The sequence below is a fragment of the Electrona antarctica genome (genome assembly GCF_951216825.1).
Source record: "Electrona antarctica genome assembly, chromosome: 18".
Lineage (NCBI taxonomy): Eukaryota > Metazoa > Chordata > Actinopteri > Myctophiformes > Myctophidae > Electrona > Electrona antarctica.
The window spans coordinates 21,328,129-21,348,764 of record NC_136799.1 but is presented as its reverse complement, the minus strand read 5'-3'; the positions used below and the strand labels follow the sequence as shown (position 1 = coordinate 21,348,764).

The 20,636-nt window shown below is 39.6% G+C and overlaps 3 protein-coding genes across 4 annotated transcripts; 2 read left to right on the top strand and 1 right to left on the bottom strand.

Annotated features, from left to right (window-relative positions):
• Window positions 1-223: 223 nt before the first annotated feature.
• Window positions 224-7,533, top strand: tdrd6b (tudor domain containing 6b). 2 transcript variants are annotated; one of them, XM_079528873.1, is made up of 5 exons: window positions 224-375; window positions 2,685-2,765; window positions 3,300-6,621; window positions 6,805-6,871; window positions 7,356-7,533. In XM_079528873.1, the coding sequence occupies exons 2-4, from the start codon at window positions 2,706-2,708 to the stop codon at window positions 6,840-6,842; spliced, it is 3,420 nt and encodes a 1,139-aa protein (XP_079384999.1). In that variant the 5' UTR covers window positions 224-375; window positions 2,685-2,705; the 3' UTR covers window positions 6,843-6,871; window positions 7,356-7,533. The 2 variants fall into 2 exon arrangements, with proteins under 2 accessions (XP_079384999.1, XP_079384998.1); XM_079528872.1 differs by having other exon boundaries at window positions 2,685-6,621.
• Window positions 7,534-9,111: 1,578 nt separating this feature from the next.
• On the top strand, window positions 9,112-12,362 carry ankrd66 (ankyrin repeat domain 66; the record flags this gene model as incomplete). Its single annotated transcript, XM_079528012.1, has 4 exons — window positions 9,112-9,250; window positions 9,394-9,622; window positions 9,819-9,936; window positions 12,319-12,362. 3 exons carry the CDS (start codon window positions 9,112-9,114, stop codon window positions 9,919-9,921), a joined length of 471 nt encoding a protein of 156 aa, XP_079384138.1. The 3' UTR covers window positions 9,922-9,936; window positions 12,319-12,362.
• adgrf3a (adhesion G protein-coupled receptor F3a) lies at window positions 11,126-17,960 on the bottom strand. Its single transcript, XM_079528011.1, has 14 exons — window positions 17,908-17,960; window positions 17,654-17,806; window positions 17,285-17,391; window positions 16,646-16,704; window positions 16,420-16,544; window positions 15,825-16,049; window positions 14,103-14,354; window positions 13,825-13,968; window positions 13,476-13,666; window positions 13,181-13,363; window positions 11,747-13,087; window positions 11,557-11,598; window positions 11,421-11,456; window positions 11,126-11,337 (listed from the first exon to the last, which is right to left on the bottom strand). The coding sequence occupies exons 1-14, from the start codon at window positions 17,936-17,938 to the stop codon at window positions 11,278-11,280; spliced, it is 2,949 nt and encodes a 982-aa protein (XP_079384137.1). The 5' UTR covers window positions 17,939-17,960; the 3' UTR covers window positions 11,126-11,277.
• Between the last annotated feature and the right edge of the window lie 2,676 nt (window positions 17,961-20,636).

The window sequence follows — 20,636 nt, the reverse complement described above, 5'->3', positions numbered from 1 at the left end:
TTTTGGGACATACACTTTCATATTTGAACTTCTTTTAACACATGGTGCATATATCCACACTCCACAGTCATGCATGCGATCATCACGCATGTCACGTTTTAATAATAAGTTGCCCAACAACATCATTCTGAGCCCGCTTCCTTTGGAACTTGGAAGTGTAGCCTAATTAAGGCGTCGTTGCCGATGCAGAGAATGACGCCTTTTCGCGTACCTGTCCGGCCTGAACCGCCCTGCCATCTAGGTTACTTGCCATCTGGTTCCAATTAAATCTAATTAGGTTTGTCACAGGAGAATGTACAAACAGAAGTGTGGCTTTCGGTAAAGCGGCGCCGCCCAAGAAGAGCAAACAGATACGTCAGCCTACTACATCAAACGGTGAGGAAAATAAAATAAATAGAGGCTATAATACAACTAACTAGTCCATAGGAAATCACAATCGGATGTTAGAATGTTTACAGTAGAGGGCATATAGGCCTATTATGTGCACAGATTTATGTGAATATGAAAGCAACAACTGTGGTTGTGTGTAGCCGCAAGCAATTATAGATGCTGCGGGATGAGGCCATTGAAACAGAAAAGTCCTATCGGATCGTATTATTAGCCTGCCCTACACGACGTTAAACTCACCAGTCACCAACATTGCAGCTGTACGGAAAGTTTGGTTTATCCTTTGTATCGGTCAAGTTTTTGTTTCATAAAAATCCGACCTACTTTCTGTCAAAATCCAGATTCCGCCTGTTTTCGAAATTGCACACATCAACTCTGGGTCTCGGGCAGGCCGAGCTAGGGCAGGCCCTGAAACATGACAACTTCACCCTGTTTTACACAGTGCTTTATTTACAACATCTACATAAACGTTAAGATTTAAAATAAAGTGCTCACCCCTTGGCCACGGATGTTAACATTTTTGCTCGGGCGGGTATTAGTTAGGCCTACTCTAAGGTAGGCACCCGTGCCTTCGGTATTGTTTAAACGACGTCAGACTCACCAACATTGCAGGCAGCTGTACGGAATAGAAAGCTTGATTTATCCTTTCAATCTGTAAAGTTTTTTTGATAAGAATCCACCGTAGACATGTTATGAGCTACTTCCTGTCAAGAAATTCTCACAACATGGCTACCTGTACAGTGGATTTCTGCAAACATAGCATTCAGATTAAAGAGGATAATTCAAGCAGCTGCAATGTTGGTGAGTTTGACATTGTTTAATTAATTAGATAAAACTTTTCTGTTGAATGAATGGGAAGTTGCACCAAAGAGATTCTATAAAGAGACGACATCACGACAGTCCTTAAATATTTGGAATAGCGCATAACTCCAACATGGCGGCAGCTCTTTCTATGTAACACTTCAAACACTCATGTAAACATGCACGGTCGCGTGTGCACACATGCACCCTGACATTCTGAATTTCTGATATATATATTTCTGCTAAATATGATAAATGAGTAAATCAATACGAGAGAATAGGATAAAAACTACTTGTTTTGTACAGCATGATTTTTTTAAATGTTTTTGAAATAACTGTAAAATACATCATCAGATTCATCACTCCAATATGGCGGGGGCACTGATTGTTACTATGGGACTTAATGGGAGTGTCGTCTCTTTATATAGAATCTCTTTGGTTGCACCTACAGTAGTTGGCACCTTGCTGACAAGATGGATGCGGTCTGCAATATGGTCAATCCTGTACCCTAAGATTTATCTCTTGGTATGCCAACCTGAAAATGCATTTTCTGTTTACTGAAGCCATAGACGGCCAGATGGGGAGCGAGACTCCTACTGAACACTCGCAGTGGCAGTGGTTCTGTTACTGAACACTCGCAGTGGTTCTCAAAGTGGGGTCCAGGGACCCCCAGGGGTCCGAGAGGGGCTCCCTAGCAAAATGTATCAAACCATTTTAACCCATTTTATACTTTGACTAATCAAAAAGCTCACAACGCATCTTATGTGCATCCCTAGTAGAACATATTTTCAAATGGGTGTCCATGACCTGATACCTACCATGTTGTGGGTCCTTGAGATAAAAATGTTTGCGAATCATTGCTCTATAGCAATCAGTACTATCAAAATATAGAGCATAGATGTATTTAATACACCCAGGGGTTCCTCAGAGTTACTGCAGGGGGACTGCCAAATTGTGTTATACCACTTGAACCCTAGCATCCCTATTCTGGAGGAACATTTGCCTAAAATGGCAGATCTACAATCTCTCAGTTAAGGGTTGGTTACTTGGCCTGAAAAACATTGCAGACCCCTGGCCTAGGCCCACCCACCAGTTAAATATTGTGTTATACCACTTGAACCCTAGCATCCCTATTCTGGGGGGAACATTTGCCTAAAATGGCAGATCTACAATCTCTCAGTTAAGGGTTGGTTACTTGGCCTGAAAAACATTGCAGACACCTGGCCTAGGCCCACCCACCAGTTAAATATATCAACAACCACTTCCAATAGCACACATGACATCAGAACATTTAGTTTCTATTTGTATTGCTTGAACACAAAAGTTGTATCCGTTTAGCTATTGCCGTTTCAGAATTAAATACTTGAGTGGATCAAAGTATAGATTTTGTGTAAATCGCTGCTTATTATAAACTGGTAGACATTTTGCAATTTAGCTCATGAATAGTGTATTTTTCCAATAAAAGTAAAAATCCATGTCTTTCTGCTTTTTTTCAGGTGAAACTTTATGGCCTGAAAATGTGTTCAATTCCTGGGCTTCCAACACCATACAAGGAAGTGTCTGTTCTTATAACACGGGTAAACTTAACCCCCTCTGGTCTTGTATTCTTGTGGGCTTACATCGATGATGGACGCAAACCTGTTTATGAACAAATGAGAAGTGAAATTCAGAATCCCAAACAGCGGTTCTGTAAGTCGGAAGGAAAACCTGGAGACCTGTGTCTGGTACAGAAAAGTGAAACATGGCACAGAGCTCGGATTAAATCAGTTCACAGGCAAAATTACAATGTCTTTCTCATTGATGAGGGACATGACCACATCACCACAAGTACCATGTTGGCATGGGGCCAAGATGACTTTTTTCTTCTAACCCCTGAGATGGAGTACTGCGTTCTTGCTAATGTTCAATTCCTTGAGAATAATTGCTCTGAAAAAGATAAATTTTTGAAATCCTTACCTGGCAAGACAATTAGTGGGTCTGTTCAAGATGTACTGATGGCAGATAGAATTATTGTCCTCAACATTCCGCTTGTTTCTAAGCAATTACGTCAACGTGGATTTGCAAAGAAGATTCCAGCAGACCAGTTTAAAAGCCTTGTCCTTTCGTTTCAGCGTTCACCAAAAGGAGGGGGTTCTGAGGCCAGTGCTCAAAAGCCAGAGGAAAAATCAAGCGATGTTGACCTGGAACTTGAGCAGTATTTCTACCCAGAACTGCAAATGGGTGCATTTGAAAGTGTTGAAGTTACGGAGATGAGTGACACACAGCACATCTTTGTCCAACTCTCAATTTTCTCCACAGAGCTCAGGAAGGTATCGGTGCAGATTCAGCAGTACTATGAAGGGACATTAAATCTTGTGAAGGGACAGCCACGGGCCTGTTGTGCTCCATGTGCAGCAAAAGGTACGAACGGCAAGTGGTATCGCTCTCTGCTAAAGCATGACATTGTGACAAGTGATGGCACTGTGGAAGTGTTGCATGTTGATAATGGAAGGAGTGAAGTTGTCCCAGTATGCAACATCAGACCACTACATAGAAAATTCTTCAGGATGCCAGTAGTAACATTCCGCTGTTGCCTCCATGGAGTAGCAGAAGAGGATGTGGAATGGACGGTAGAGCAAGTCGATTACCTGAAATCGGTGATCCTGCACAAGTCTGTTGCTGCCCATTTTGAGAAACTTGATGAACCAAATGGTGTCTATTATGTGACACTTTATGGAGATTGCAGTGAAAACATCAACAGATGTTTCATGAAGATGGCAGTGCGTACAGAAGAAGCACAAATTAAACGGGAACAACCACACCCTGAGAGATGCCATACCCCTGGAGAAAATCTGGTCAAGGAGGATCCTATTCTGCTTGTGTGTGATCCATACAAGTACTGTACAGATAACATTGAGGTGGGAGGGAAAGAAGATGTGTGGATAACATGTTCTGAGACTGTTCATCACTTCTATTGCCAGCTGAACAGAAATGCCAGTTGTTTTGATAAACTGTCAAGAAAGATTCAGCAGCTGTGTAACCAGCCGCAACACACAGCTCACCCACTAATGCTCGACACCCCTTGCTTTGCCAAATACACTGACAATCAGTGGCACAGAGGTCAAATTACAGCAACGCATCCAAACATCCAGGTATGTTTTGTAGATTATGGTGACATCCTCGTGGTAAACAAATCTGATATTCTTCCCATTCCTCTCCAAGCAAGTACAGTCCAATCTGTTCCTGTGCAGGCTGTTCGACTCGCACTGTTTGAGGTACCAGAAGAGGTGCCAGATGAGGTCAATAGATGGTTTGGTTATCATGCTGTCAACAATGTCTTCACCATATCGGTGGTAGCAAAAGACCGCAGTGGAAAGCTGCTAATTGTACTCTATGATGGTAGCCTAAATATCAACAAAGAAGTCAGAGAGAGGATCTCGAGGGTAAAACGGAAACCAGCTGGCCCAGTCCATAAGGGTCAACACGACCCCTCTTACAGCGAAAAACACACTATAGTTCTTGTGTCAAGAGACGAACAAGAGACTGTGCCACCATTAAGGGAGATTGTGAAACAAAATGAAGTCCAACGCAGTAATGGAATGTGTTCTGAAGGTGAAGTCAGGGCAGATGGACAGTCCACACCGTCAATCTCTGTGCCACAAGGTATGAAGAGCAGTAATGGAGTCTGTGCTGAAGGTGAAGTCAGGACGGATGGACAGTCCACGCCTTCAATCTCTGTGCCACAAGGTATGAAGAGCAGTAATGGAGTCTGTGTTGAAGGTGAAGTCAGGACGGATGGACAGTCCACGCCTTCAATCTCTGTGCCACAAGGTATGAAGAGCAGTAATGGAGTCTGTGCTGAAGGTGAAGTCAGGATGGATGGACAGTCCACGCCTTCAATCTCTGTGCCACAAGGTATGAAGAGCAGTAATGGAGTCTGTGCTGAAGGTGAAGTCAGGACAGATGCACAGTCCACACCTTCAATCTCTGTGCCACAAGGTATGAAGAGCAGTAATGGAGTCTGTGCTGACGGTGAAGTCAGGACGGATGGACAGTCCACACCTTCAATCTCTGTGCCACAAGGTATGAAGAGCAGTAATGGAGTCTGTGCTGAAGGTGAAGCCAGGACGGATGGACAGTCCACACCGTCAATCTCTGTGCCACAAGGTATGAAGGGTATAGATGAACATGGAAAACAAGCTAACAAGCAAAGGCATATCAGAATTAACGACTTGCCTCCAAGACTCATTAAACAAGGCTTTGTGACGGAGGTGTATCTGTCTCATTTCAACAATCCCTCCAGTCTTTTTGTTCATCTGAAAAATGAAGAAGATGACATATACCATCTGGAAGAGAAAATAAACAAACCCCAGTCATTCTGTGACACACCAGTAGAGTTTAGTGACCTGCAGATTGGCGATTTGGTTCTCACAGAATTTCCAGAGGACAATGCCTGGTATCGTGCAGTTGTCAAACACAAACTTGAAGACAACGTTGTTGCTGTTGAATTTATAGACCACGGTAATGAATTGGCAGTATCATGTCTCAAGACACGTTACCTTGACAAGATGTTTGCAGTGAGTCCAAGGTTCAGTGTTCCCTGCACACTTGAGGGCGGATGCAACAATGATGTACAATGGGATGAGGGTGCAGTGTCTGAATTTAAAAAGGCCATAACGGAGAATCCACTTGCATGCACATTCATTAAGGAGATGGGAAATACTTGGGACATCGGGTTGGAGGATCAAGGTATTAGTTTGGCAAACACATTAGTCCGAAGTGGTCCAATTGAGTCAGAAGTGACACAGGTTAAATGCCCTGAAGCAAATGTGACCTGTAGGTACAATAAGCCAAACATTTCTCTACATAAGACTGAGGAGGTGTATTCTTCCTCCATAGCAGCACCCTACTACTTCTGGTGTCAGTGTGCCAACTCTGAGGAACTGGACAGTGTGTGTAGTCTGGTTCAGGAATTGGGTCAAGCAGGACAGCAGGATGTGTCCCATTTGGAGACCCTGGGACCTGGGAGTGCCTGTCTCGCGCTCTATTCTGAGGACAAATTGTGGTACCGAGCACAGGTCATTCGCAAAACTGGAAATATTCTATATGTCCTGTTTATTGATTATGGAAATGAGTCTGAAGTTGACATCAAGGATGTGAAGTCAGTCCCCACCACTTTGCTGGAGAGGGCCCCACAAGCATTTGTGTGCTCTCTGGAAGGATTTGATGAGTCCAAGGGCACCTGGGATGACAGTGCTGTAGATAAATTCTATGAGCTCATTGTTGATAAACGGCTCAGTTTGACGGCACTGCATGTGGAGGATAATGTTGAGAGTGGGATTCCTCAATATATTGTGAAAATTGAGCTTGGGAAGATGGATGTGAATACATTGATGGAAAAATACTGGAAAGTGTCTTCCACAGATGATGCAGCAGACGGCCATCCTGAATCAGGTCAGTCAACTATACAGTATCTATTGTTGCTTCTGAAACTACAATTTATTTATTTCAGATTTGTTGGCTGATTGTATCTGATTTTGTATGTTTGTAACAATTTATTTTGAACTGCATTCCTATGATTAAAAAGTTGGGAGATAAAGTTTGTCTTATCTGTACCTTCTTGTTCTGTTTTCTCAGGTTTAGCAGCATCATCATGGGGTCCAAGACATGGATGAGAATGTTGGAACCACAACCATGGAAGCAGGTGATGAAAATGTAGTTTTATATTAGGTTTGACTGACAGGTTTACAGTAGAGATATTGGTATGAAACATAAAAATGTAATGTTTACATATAGGCTTCAGCATTTCAGAATGTTTATATTAGGAAAGCCTTGTTGAACTGCATCCAGTGGGGCATCACAAATAGTAGATCATAAATAAACAAATCATAATGTGTTAATTCCACATGTGGTGATGTTACCTGAACCTGACATTGGTTTTGGTGAAAAATCCAGCATATATTGTCCGTTGATTGGAAATTAAGGTTTGGACAATATCGGATATTGGCAACAAAAAAAAGCCAAATTTGAGTTTCATGCCTAATACAATTTTATATGTATGCATTCATGTTGAAAATGGGAGAAACCAGCAATTACAAAGGATACAATACATATAGTACTCCATTGTGTTCAGAATGTATAGTTTATATATACTGTATATTTGATAAGTTTTTGTTCATTGTTTTCAGAGCTGAACCCTGACCATTTCATTGACTGGGGAATACACAAATTGTCGGGATTTGCTGAGCTGACGCAACCTGGCCATGCCATTTTTTTTATTTTTAATAAGTATTGTTTTAAGTAAATGCGTTTCAGCCACTGACTGATTCCAATTTGTCAATAAAGTTGCCTATCTGCAGAGTTAAATGAGCTTGTTTTTTCCCCCCAGTATGTATTTTGATTATCCAACGAGGAGGGAGAACTCAACAGATCATTCATCAGATTCAAATGTTTTTTGCCATCACTTACAATTTCAGTTCCCTGTCCTGTTTGGACAAAATTGGTATCACAACGTGTAACGGTAATTTACATTTGGAGAGACTTGATTTATTTATAAATTACTTTTATAATGAGAGAGAGAGCGAGAGAAACCTGTTTGTCTCTCAAATGAAACATTTGTCCCATTCAGGACGGGAACCCCTTTTGGTGTTTCACTCCTCGTGGCGTTCTTGTATGTACAGTATATTGGCAGCATACCAGTTGAGTGGTGCAGCGACTCCAATGCACAGCAATGTGTCGCTGACTGGGTCCGTCTGTCGGAGCACAGTAATAGCGTTATAGTGTTTGTTCACCAAGTGTCACTGCTGTGCAGCCTGACACACACCAGGGAGGAGGGCTTGTACAGTACAGTACAAAAGCACCACTCACTTCAGACGGGTATGCTTTTGAATAAATATTTTTTTATGATTTGTACTTTATTAATTGATTTTGAATTAATACGTTTTCAGAAGTCTTATTTCAGTATTTAGAAGGCCTTTTTAGAATCTGCGTCAGTCCTAATGGGTTTTAATAGATTTAAAAAGGATGACTTGGCAATGGTGGGCATTAACAGTTTAGTCCGATGTGCCATTGTCGGATAGTGAACCTGCTTCTCTACTTGAATGTTTTTTTTTGGTGTGCGCTATTTGTCTTGACTGCACTTATTTTAAATAGTTTTTTTTTTTTCTGTAAATGTTTCTAAGTTGCAACTTTGCATACCCACAGGGCTCCCTTTTATAAGAGATTGTGTATTTCAATGGGATTTCACCTGTATAATAAAGGTAAAACCAAAAATACAGAATCTAGGCCTAGCTATCTATTTGAACAAATATCACCACCACCAAGTTCAATGACCTCCACCCTAGTGTAGGCATATAGTAATTTATTTAGGCCTGGGTTGTAATTACTAATGCAAGCTAAGAATTCATTTCAGTTTAACCACTGGGAGGCAATAGCCTACATCCTTAGTTTGGAAGTGAACCAAACCGACCCGCCGTGGGAAGCAGCATCTTGAGTTGACCAATTACTGTAGTCTAGTGTAGAAGGGATTGTAGTTCGTGTTGAAAACGCTGATTTTAGCCAATGTGACGAGTCAACTAGGCTATAATAGAAATAATTCTGCTGTTTTGTATTCTATCATGCATAGAGGACGTTATGTGCATGTTGACAATACCAGAGTAATCTAGTAAGAGTGGCGACACGCTTTGATCTCGCCGCAAAGCGCGTATTCCAAACATTGGAAATTATTTGGAACTATCCCACTGAGAGAGAATGAGCACTTTCGCGTTACAATGGCTGGGAGTCAACGCTAGTGTCGCCACTCTAGTCTAACTAGATTACTCTGGACAAGACAACCAAATCCATAGCCAATCACAGCTCGGCCATGTCCCCGGCCATGGGATCATCCATCCAGACTTTGGTACCCTCTTGTTGATACGTTGCTTGGCAACATGTTCGCCCTGAGAAATGACAGAGTTACACCAGGCAGTAGCGGCTGGGGATGTTGATGTAGTTGAGGAAATTATGAGAAAAAATAAATGCAACCTCAATCACAGAGACATTGATTGGAACTACAAGACGCCTCTCCATTGGGCTGCAGCGAAAGGTAGCGTATAGTGCCACGGGATAGGCCGCTATGCCCTCCTCTTGACTTTAATTAATTTAGCTCAAAATGAAATAACTAATTATCTAAATTAATTCATTGTTTTGTATCTGTACACAAGACAACTGTATTTTACACTGTTTCAGGGCACACCGAAATTGTTAGAATCCTCATTGAAAACGGAGCCAGGTCCTGCCTCAGGACCGATCAAGGATGGACACCTGCCCACTTTGCTGCAGAGGCAGGGCGACTGGCTGTGTTGCGTTTGCTCCACTCTCTCCATGCCCCTATAGACAAGGAGGACCGCTGTGGCGACAAACCTGTCAGGATAGCCGAAATATATGGACATGAGAACTGTGTTCGTTTTCTTCAAAAGTAAATAACACATTGAATATGGTTACTTTCGTCATATCTCTCCAAAGTAATGTTGGCCATGAAAATGGTCTTTAATTGTCCTAAAAACCTCATGTGACAATTGCTCTTTCTCTAGTCTACTTAAAAATACAAAACCTTCAAATGTATATCAAATCAATTAGACAGTAGTAGACTAGTACTTCTGTTTATATTGCAGTGCTGAGTCAGAGTCCAAAGCCTACCACAAGATGGCAGCACATGAAGACATTTCTGTGGATGACACCGATGAAGAATGGGCAGAACCAGTATTTCGCTTTTAATAGGTACTTAAAAGGGTAAGTGTTTTTTGTATGTGCGTGTTAAACTGTTAAAGCTCTATATTTGTTTACTAGGGGTCTCCCCATCTGTTTAGCTATTATATAAACAACATATATTTTCAGGTGCGTTGCCAATTTCATCCAATCAGGAGAAAGTACCCATTTATCAGCTTCAATGTTCCAATTTGGTCTGCTCATTTCTGTGTCATCACTTCCAATTTCACTATATTTCATACAGAAGCTTTATTAAATAATAAAGCGCCTAAGTGCCCACTGTACCCTGTATGACTTCTCTCCTGATTGATTGATTGATTGATTGAAGAATTTATTAACAGTTTGCAGAATTACAGTACATTTCAAGCACAAACTCAATACAAAGGCTGTTAACTGTGAGTGGATGACCCAATTAAGCATTACACTTGTTTCCAACAGGGTCCACCATGTTCAAATCATCAAAACATTTAGAGACGTACAAATAGACACTTCTATAGACAGAACAGGAATTCATCAAAAAGGAGGTAAAAAGGGAAAAGAAATATATACAGTGAGGGGAAAAAAGGGGGGGGCGGGGGGGGGATTCAGATTTTACGGGGGCCAGTTTGTTAAAATAAATAAATAAATTGGATGAAATTAGTATCCCAACCTGAAAATTGATCACTTTTCTGTCCACTTAAGAGCTGGAGAGATAGGGAGACCCCCTGTTACTGAACAAACACTGTTAACCCTAACCCTAATATACATATATTTAACACTTATTTTAACAAAATAAAATCACTTACTGTAAGTCCTGACATTTCTACCATTGAGCTAATAGAGCCTACCTGCTTGCTTAGGGATAAATTGAATTTGAAATTGAATTTGTCCTGACTTAGCAAGGAAATTCACTCCAACATTAGTACCGTAGTTTAGTTTGCGGACATGGTGGAGTTACACACACAAATTCAGAGCCAAAAGCACAATATTTGCCTTTGAAATGTAGTAGTGGAAGTCATGCCCCCCCCCCTTTTTCCTGATGACAAATTCAATATATTAACTGTACTTTACAGTAATACAAAACTGTTGGTTCAACAGACCATATGCATCAGATTTGTGTATGGTCATGGTATGAAAATATTACTCAAAGCCTTTATCAATAACCATATCTTTAACAAAACCACTAAAATCCTGAGATCCTGAGATAAGTATACAGTATGCCGTAATGAAGATTTAGCTACAGGTTTCATATAAATTAACAAAACAAAAACAACAGTACAAAAATCTCTTTAAATAATGATTATAGGCCTATAAGGCAACATTTAATTGACAGATACAGACAGAGTAAAATGTAGTGGAATATTGTACACAGATTTTAACCAGTTTTCATTTCTTCTTTGATGCTGATTTAAGATTCATGGAGTCCTTGGTATTTTGTGACTGGTTCTAGGGAAAAGAGTTGAAATGAACAGGATAAGATCAGCTGTCGTGTTAAATCTAAAATATATTTTAAAGCATTGTAGACTCACTTGAGCTTTACCACGCTTCATCAGCGCATCTCGTATCTGTTTAAATGGAATAAAAAAAATGTTTAACAATATTTTGTGCATCATGTTTTCAATGACCATGATTGTTTAAACCATGTTTAAATTAATGGCACTCTACCGCTTTATCTGCCAAAGATGTTGTCAGCAAAATGAAGAAACCCTAAAAAAAACAAAAACAAACTAAAACATGACATGTTACTAAACAGGGTCTGTATGATGTAATAACAATGGCCGCCATGTGAACATGGTCAATGCACGCATATATCTAGGTTTGCTTGAACATGATTTTGTTGATTTCAGGATCATACCTGGAATGCATTCAGCAGGGCAAAGGCGTAATTGACAATGTAAGCAATGACTCCATATGTGAGGTCAAGAGCAAATACGGCAAATCCAAAAATCCATGTCGTACCAATGATTGGAGTCAGGATGATAACTGTCCTCAGGATGTGTTTGGAAGCTGCTTTTTCAGCACGAAGGCTACTTGTTAAACCCTCGGGAGATTCCAAAAGCTTCAAGATTACCAACACCATAGTGAACATATTGAACATCACAATTATACCAACCGGCATAATAAATGTATGTACAGTCCCTTTCAGGAGCCCAGAGTAAATCAGCCAGCATGTCTCAGAGGTGTAGTAGAGGCCTTCAGAACCACTGCCATTGGTAATGAATGTGATTGCAACAATCAAGAAAGGACATGCATAACCCAGAAAAAATGAGATGCCCATGTACTTTCTTTTGGTAAGCTGATGTAGCTGGAAATAGGTTTGATGTAGAAGAATTAAGCTCAGACACAGCATCCAAAAGAACATGGACAGGTAGCAGAAGTGCTTTACTACCACAAATATCTGACACCAATTCTCTGTAATTTTGTCAGGGAAACTAGATGCGAGGAAACTGCAATCTGCAATCAGCAAGGACAAGTAGATGTTGACGAGTGCAGTATGGCGAAGGCATGAGCTTTTGGTTGTGATGACATCATTCCAGACTACCAATTCTATTCCCAGACAAGTTACAAGGGAAATGATGGACAAAGCCAGTCCTACATAGGTTATCTTATCCATCTCTGGAACGTACTGTGGGTCCTTGGACATGAGGATGGCGAAAGAGGACAAATGAACACACTCGCAATGTGCTTCATTAGTGGGACCACCCCACGTACAGCCATCTTTAGTCCACTGTCTTTCACTTTCACTCCATGATACACACTGCATCTCGCTGTTACGAGGTCTTTTGTTGATCAAATGGAAGTGTATTTTTACCAGAGATTGAGATTGGTTCTTGTCAACAGTTGTTGAAACAACAATGCTATTAATCTCACTCTCTTGGTTCTTGGATGGCAGGTATTCACCCAGCCTTCTAAACCCTGCTGTTTTCACAGGGCTGGAACCTGAGTTCTCCACAGAGACAGTGATGTTGAACACTGTGTTTGTACAATGTGACTCCTGGGTACTGTTGCACGCCACTAATTCTACGTTTGGCTTACTCACATTGACACCTGTTATAGTTGTTGCATTAATCAGTCCCTCGACTGAGTGTAAATATCTTTCAGCCATTGACAGATTTTCTTTGACATTTTTTTGGTCGTCTTTCCATGATTTTTCAAGCGAGTCACTAAGGATATTACTTGCTGATTCAACAAGGTCCTGAAAAGAAAAGAGAATATAGTTGAATTGCAAATGTACAAGTGATGATAATGAAAAGCATGGTAATAGGCCATCTACATTTGCTTAACTTACATCCAATACTGTCCCTTTGTATGTGTAATCTGATACCATTTTCTGCATGTTCGAGAGAATGCTAACAGAGACATTCACGTTAGCAAAAGTGTTTATTTTCTCTGTGTCAGTAGTGGAATTCTTGAGACGATAAAATATTTTTCCAGCATTTTCTTCTAGACTTCCAAGGCCTTTGTCAAGAATCTGTAGAAACAATTATGATTTATTACATTTTCTGAAAGTGCATGTCCAATTGTCCATTGTCTGAGTTACAGTACTTAGCAAATTAATGAATGGAATTTAAAGTAGGCCTTACTGTTGTGTCTTCAAGGATATCAAATAGGTCAATGTTCACACACTGTGATAGCTCATCCTTAAACTTTGCAGGTTCCATGTTTTCACATTTCCTAAATCTTTCTCCATGACGTTCCTGACATCTCAATCTAGCAGTATGGTCAACTTTGGTATTTGGCCAGTCGTCCTCTTCTTCACAATATTGTTGTTTAACTGTTAAAATAATAATAATAATAATACCAGCAGTTAAAATTATTTACTTTATTTACTTAAGAAAAACAAATATTCTGATTCATTAATTATTTCCTACTAACATACTTAAAACTTATGTGACCTATAATATGTTGATAAGTAGAAGCAATGAAACATACAGTAAATGACTTCAATTTTGAGCCAAGCACTTCTGTTTTGCATCCCGTTACTGAACATGCATGTTATATTTGCTGGGTGCTCTTCATCCACGGTCTCGCATCCTACTTTTGTTTCCGCTACATACGTAACTCGGTCTCCATCTTCTGTAGACAGATGGAGATTTGTCATGTCAGTAAATAAAAATATACATTTCAACTGGTTTTAATGAATGGATGAATTAAAGAAAAGAAAACAAATCAAGATCAATGAGCATGAGAATGTGTGATGACACACTTACCATAAACGTTTACATTTAATTCTGTTTTGTTTCCTGAGCCTCCCCATTGGACATCATAAGTTTCAGAGTTGTTCTTTATCTCACATTTAATTGCAACCATAACTTCTTCTGTTGAAGCCATTTTACAGAGTGGGAACTGAGGGTTACTGATGATGTCAATGTCTGGCAGGACTGCTATATCCAGTGTTTTACTGGCTGAGTGAAATATATCCACAGAACCATTTGTTGGTTTGAAGGTGCATGTTAAGAGTCCTGTAGATTGAAGCAAAACACAAAATAAGGGAAAGAGTTTTGTTAATAATAATCCAGATAACATAGGTCTCATCTAGCTCTGGTCCATAGCTCTAATGCCATCGCATTTAGAGCTATGTTACTGTCGACTTCCGGTGCTCGCATAAATAGATTTTTTCCACCGGAAGAAAAATACTTTGTTACTCCACTGCGCCCTCTACCGATATTGCCAAGAGAAAACCTCATAGACAGGATTTTTCCTTCCGGTGAAAAAAACCCCCTTTCTGGCTAAAAAGTGCATTTTATACGTGTGGTGGGGGCCGGGGGCTCAGAGTGCGTCCACTAAGGAAAGTAGGCTTTCTAATAACACAAGCCGCCTTTGTATTGGTGAGTAGGTAAAACATTCTTTATATTTACGCTACAGATGAGAGGCTGGTCTGCATTTATGCGAGCGCCAAAAGTCGACAGTAACATAGCTCTAAATGCGACGGCATTAGAGCTATGGAGTATGGACCAGAGCTAGGTCTCATCAATGCCTCTACATAGAATATATGAGTATCGCGCCTGTCACAGACATGCGCAGAGCAAGTTCAGTCAGGAAACTCAGTGCAGTTGCTGTAAATGGTAAATGGTGCATTTATATAGCGCCTTTATCCAAGGCGCTTTACATAGATTGTGCATTACATTCACCCATTCAGACACACATTTATACACTGATGGCAGCGGAAACCATGCAAGGCACCAACCAGCACATCAGGAGCAATTAGGGGTTCAGTGTTTTGCTCAAGGACACTTCGACACTAACTCTGGGGGAGCCCGGGTTCGAGCCACCGCCGCCGGCCGGTTGCTGCCGGCCGTTAATTGGGCCTCTTCAGCATTCTCATTCACATGATTTACTTCATCCAATCACACACTCATTCCATCTTCATACTGGCTGTTTAAACTGGAAGTTTGCACTGCTCAATTTGCTTGCTTGCTGTTGCACACTGATACTGCTGCACTGCTGTCTGCTTAAACTTTTGCTGCTCACCCTCCTCCACCCCAGCTACCACCTGTCGTTTTGGATCTGCTGTTTAGGTACGGGGGATTCCGAGTCCCAATGGGGACTGTTGCGCTTGATCTGAGTACCTAAAAAGCACATCCAATTCATTGCCAAACTATATATTGCTAATTTTATATTCAATAAATATTCTATCCATTCATGAGTTTTCCTGACTCCTGACTGAACTTCAATTGCCTCTTGAAAATACTATGAGTAGTATTATATCAGTGGTTCTCAAACATCTTTATGTCAAGGACCCCCAAATTAGCTCTGTGCATAACTGTAGTCCCAGTCTTCAGAAGGTGGCATGCCTGTGTCCAGTTGCACTTCATTTTCAGATAGCTTCCTTTGATCGTGTCCGAAGCAGATTTGAACTGGAAACACGCATTCACATGTTGTTCCAGTCCAAACCTGCTTCAGAGCTCAGCCTATAGCTTAAATGCACGTACCTTCCCAGATTGCCGATGGGTCGTTCAGTGTGAGTGTAGCACTCCTGGTTGTTGATGTCAGGACAGACTCTGAACCATTGGTTATGTTAAATATTTGTGTCGGTTTTGTCCTATGTGTTTTTGTCAGGGTCCATTGTGGCTTTGGATCCATTTCTTCCTCTACTGAGCAGTTAATTTTGGTATGACCGTAAACAGGGCCAGATGGCATGTACATTTGAACATGACCTGTGGGAAAATGCGCACAATGAACCCAATGTTAACGATATGCTAACATTTAACAATAACTGAAAAGAGTTGCAGCTGGCTTTTTCCAGATTAACTTTAAGAAAGGTAAACCATACAAATTGCATGAGGAAGTAGTAGCCTACTTCAAAATCTGATTTTTTTCTATATGGCATTGAGAATGAGAACCAAAGTGAAGAAGAATCATCTAACCTAAGTCAAGGCATACAGGAAAAGAAAAATCTTAAAAAGAAATTCTGAGAACCTCTTTTTGAGACTCCGAGGTTTACTTCGGATGTTAGTAAACAAATTATATTTTCTGATAAGATTGCTAATTCATTGCAATTTATATGCTATAGTTCTCCATACTTACCGGTTGTCTTCAGTATAAAAGTTGCATTGATTACACGTTCCAACTCTTCAGATTTTTTGGCCAGTTCCTCAGAACTGACATCAGAATTAAGTGTAATTTCAAAAATTGCAATCACAGATCCACGCCTTACAATGGAGATAGAAATCAACAATTCTGTTAGCTATGGAAAACAAGTTAGACAAACTACTACAAAGTGTACTTTCTGTTGTAAAAATGCTTGGCCTACCTCAACTCTTTTATTCTCAAAGTGTCAAATCCTTTCAAAGTGCTGTACACGGGTTTCATCTAAAAGATAAATAATATTTACATTATGTTTGTATTTGCATTAATTTAAGAGATTCTTCTGAGATGTATTGCCTTATTTGCCTATAATGTGTTCTGATGCTAAATCTTCCTACTATTGTGGTTATTTTGCTGACTGTATTGATTATGTTACACATTTTGTGCTTGTAGATCGGCTATGTTTGGCATACAACACTGTGTACGACAAAGTCAAATTGGGTTTAAAATATTCTGTCACCTCAAGTTCCCAAGGGAATAATTATCTACCTCTCATTCACTTAAAGGGGCATTTCATTTTAAAACACATAGGCCTACCCCTTGAATTTCAAACCTAGACTAATTAGTTAGACTAATTGAAAACTTTTGTCCCTAGTTTTAGTGACTGATATTGTCCTTCTAATGTGTGAGTCATTTTATATATACATTTAAAGATTAAACGAAATAAAGTTATTGAAAAAATATGTCGGTCTAACACGGTCTAACTAACATGGTTACAAGTTCAATGGGTTATAGACAGTTGTGTGTCTGATAAAATGAACGTCACTCACAACAACAAAGAAGAAACTACTGAGCTTCAGCATACCTGATCTAGCAGCTCTTTACTCAGCTTCTTAAATTTTTCAGAGTTTGCGTCTCTCATGCTGTCGAAATATTTTTCCTTATGCAGTCTGCATGAGCCAGTGATAACAACTAAGAGGACAAATAATGTTAGTTTCAGTAGTCAGCAATTATGTAAGAAGGCGCATGCACACACACGCACACACTGACGCACGCACACACACTATACATACATAGGTGCCATTATTGGGACTTTCCATTCACTATAGTTATTCCCTACCATCTAAGCAGGGGCATAACCTTGAGATCTAAGCCCCAAATAGAAACTTGGAAAGTGAGGATGAGCACAAAGTCACACACAAACGGTATGCCTAATATATGTTATTCACAATACCTCTTTTGTTTGTATAACACATTTGAGGGGTTTTGTCTGGAAAAGTACAATTTCTCTCCCCACAGCACTTGGGGTGAGACTCACAAACTTCAGTGCTCCATCTGTGATCTGGCTCACAGGTACAGTTCAATTCATCCCCGAGAGTCTGACATTCTAAAAAGAAAGAAAATTATGCATTTAATAACTGGGTTTATCACATTCTCAGTCAAAATGAGGAATAGAATGTAGAATTTACAGCAATACACATAGCTTACTTGTTGTCATTTTAAGGCCATCAACACGCATTGCAGAGTTAGATACACTGAAAGCGTTGAGTATTTTAGTTATGTTGCTGATGGCGCTTTCCTCAACACTTAGAATAGTATAGTATACTTGTGTTGAGTTGCCTAAAAGATGCACACAAAAAGTTCAAATATATGAAATAGTGGAATATAATTTAAAGTAATTGTAAGTATAATTATATGATTATAATTGATAAACTTCTTTCAAACTATTTTTTCCACCTTGCGCAGAAGCCTAGAAAAGACATAGATGAAGTTTAAATCAATGTCTAACAAAGGAAAACATTCCAATTTTGAACACCAATGTTTTTTTAATGTGCTAAAACTGTGACCAACCTGATTGTAGATTAGTCCCATAATGAAAAGAAACATGAATGTCCTCATTCTGATCCTGCCAAGTGGAACAGGCAGTCAACTATATTGTATTATTCAGCATTTCTATTGGCAAAAAAAACTAAAAACTTCTTGTGATTGATTATATATATCCTGATTCCTTGCACTTAACTTAATTTAATTTCGTTGTTGATTTTTCTAATCTGATATTATATTTCATAATATAGCCTACTTGGAAAAACTACCTGTTCTCTTACTCATAAAGGTAAAGATAGATCCACCTACCTGTACTTCATTTGTATCAAGAAAACATAAGCACGCTGTGTCATCCTTTCCACATCAATACCCACATAAGTTGATTGAAGTTTTGCAGAGAGCCACTATAACTATAACTATACTTATATTCTAGATACAAAATTCCCCCTGTCCTCTTTGCATTATTTACAGTACAGTCAAATTTGCTGTAGACATGCAAAGTAGTACTGTATGTGACTTGTGGACCTTCTACTTTGACTATCAAAATTGGAACGTTGTATGGCATGCTTGTGTTTGGTATTCCAGAGTATTTGCTGTGCAAAAACACAGAGCCCAAAGTTCCACAATCTTTTCCATGTAAGCTGTTATACTATCCAGTCTTAATGTCTGAAATATGAGATGCTAATATATAAAAAAGTTCACATTATATAGATAAAGATTATTATCACAAAATGTTAAACCGTTTTCTAGTGTGAACATCTATGTTGAAAAAGAGGCCTGTGTATACCACACAGTACAATGTAATTTTTCTATGCAGTTTGAAGTGATCTTCTCTCAGTGATGTCACATGCAGGCCGGGTAAGTGTGTCTTAAACTTGCATGTTAGTTCTGAGCAGTTCTGTAACAGTGGCAATACCGAAATGTGTGGGGAGGAATTAAATTGGTATGACAAAAACAGTACCTGTGACTAATGCCCATTTTATTTTTGAGGGGTGCTACTGCTAGCCCCTCCAAAGCATGGCTTTCCGAAATTACGTCAATATGTGGCAGCCAAGTCTATGGACTTTTAATGTTTGTTTAGAGCCTAAATAAAAATAACCGGTCACCAGCCAAGTCTATGGACGTTTGTTTGTTTGTTTAAGGCAGTAAATGACAATGTAAGACGTACATCTTGCTGATATGAGTACTGGACTCGCTGCGTGTCTCACTTCACACAAGTGTGATTTATTTTTTGTCTAAATTAGCATGTTGTTGAGAATAATACAGTATGTTCACTGTTGATATAATGCATAAAGTTAAAGTACATTTCCTCTGTCATCTGATATGTAAATAATTATGACTGGCAACATTTTGCATGCATATTTTGCATGTTGTTTTCCCCATGGCTTTGGCCTATTCAAAGCCTGCCATATACTATTACTGTGTATAATAATTAAAAGAAAGTAAGTACCTTGGCCACATTTTCACTGATAATCTCCATGATGATAGATATTTACAGCTTTCTTGTGGTGCACATACAAGAACGGTAGCATGCAGAGGCTTAAAGTGGCCTACAATGATGCTCATTACCCCAAAATATATAATATCTGTGATAATCACACTTTAAAGCCTTCCAGCTTCGACCTTTGGTTTGCACAATGTAAGGAGATCGAAGGGAGTGGTGTGCAAAATGTGACCAAAATGGACAATTTATGTAATTCGAACAAATGAGGGTCAAATATGATTTTCCATCTTCACATTTCTTTCGCTATATACAGATACGCAGTTTTACTAAGACACATGTTGCTATACTATCAGTATCAGACTTTAAACAGCATCAAGCACTTGATAGAATAATCAATGTTAGTCCAGGTAGTAGAGCGGCCATGTCAATTGTATACCAGACACTGTTCAAGCAGGTGACAATCAGGACAGGCAACTACAGGAACTATCCCTTAGTGAGGATTTTTGGTTAACATGTTTTAAGAATATTCATTCCGTAAATACTCGACATAATTTCATTAAATTCAAAGGAATACATAGATTGCACTACTCAAAGGTTAAAGTAAATAAGATGTATCACAGTGTGTCAGCATTATGTAACAAATGTAAAAGCCATGATGGCACTCTAACTCATCAATTATGGCCTTGCCCAATCTCTACATTCTGGTCCTCTATAATTTGACTCAATAGCATTTGACAGTGGGTTCCCTGCCCCCCTGTGGTCCTCAAACAATGTAGGCTTGCCTTGTACTCTGGTAGGGAGAAGTAGTCACTATACCTGGGTACCGTATTGGCAAAAAAACTAATTTTAAGACTTTGGAAGTCTGATGCAGTACCCTCATTTGAAAAGTGGTTGAGAGAGCTGTGTTTAAGTCTGCCATAATGTTTAATTATCTTGTGTTAATGGGTTT

Bases quoted from the DNA above. Each gene is read 5' to 3' on its own strand.
- tdrd6b (XM_079528872.1), top strand. From the start codon at position 2,706: ATGTGTTCAATTCCTGGGCTTCCAACACCATACAAGGAAGTGTCTGTT. The intron at 6,622-6,804 runs GTCAGTCAACTA...CTGTTTTCTCAG, and splicing joins AGACGGCCATCCTGAATCAG to GTTTAGCAGCATCATCATGG.
- adgrf3a (XM_079528011.1), bottom strand. From the start codon at position 17,938: ATGCGTGTTGATGGCCTTAAAATGACAACAA. The intron at 17,392-17,653 runs GTATTGTGAATA...TTGTCCTCTTAG, and splicing joins GTGTTATACAAACAAAAGAG to TTGTTATCACTGGCTCATGC. The intron at 11,457-11,556 runs GTAGAGTGCCAT...CCATTTAAACAG, and splicing joins CATCTTTGGCAGATAAAGCG to ATACGAGATGCGCTGATGAA.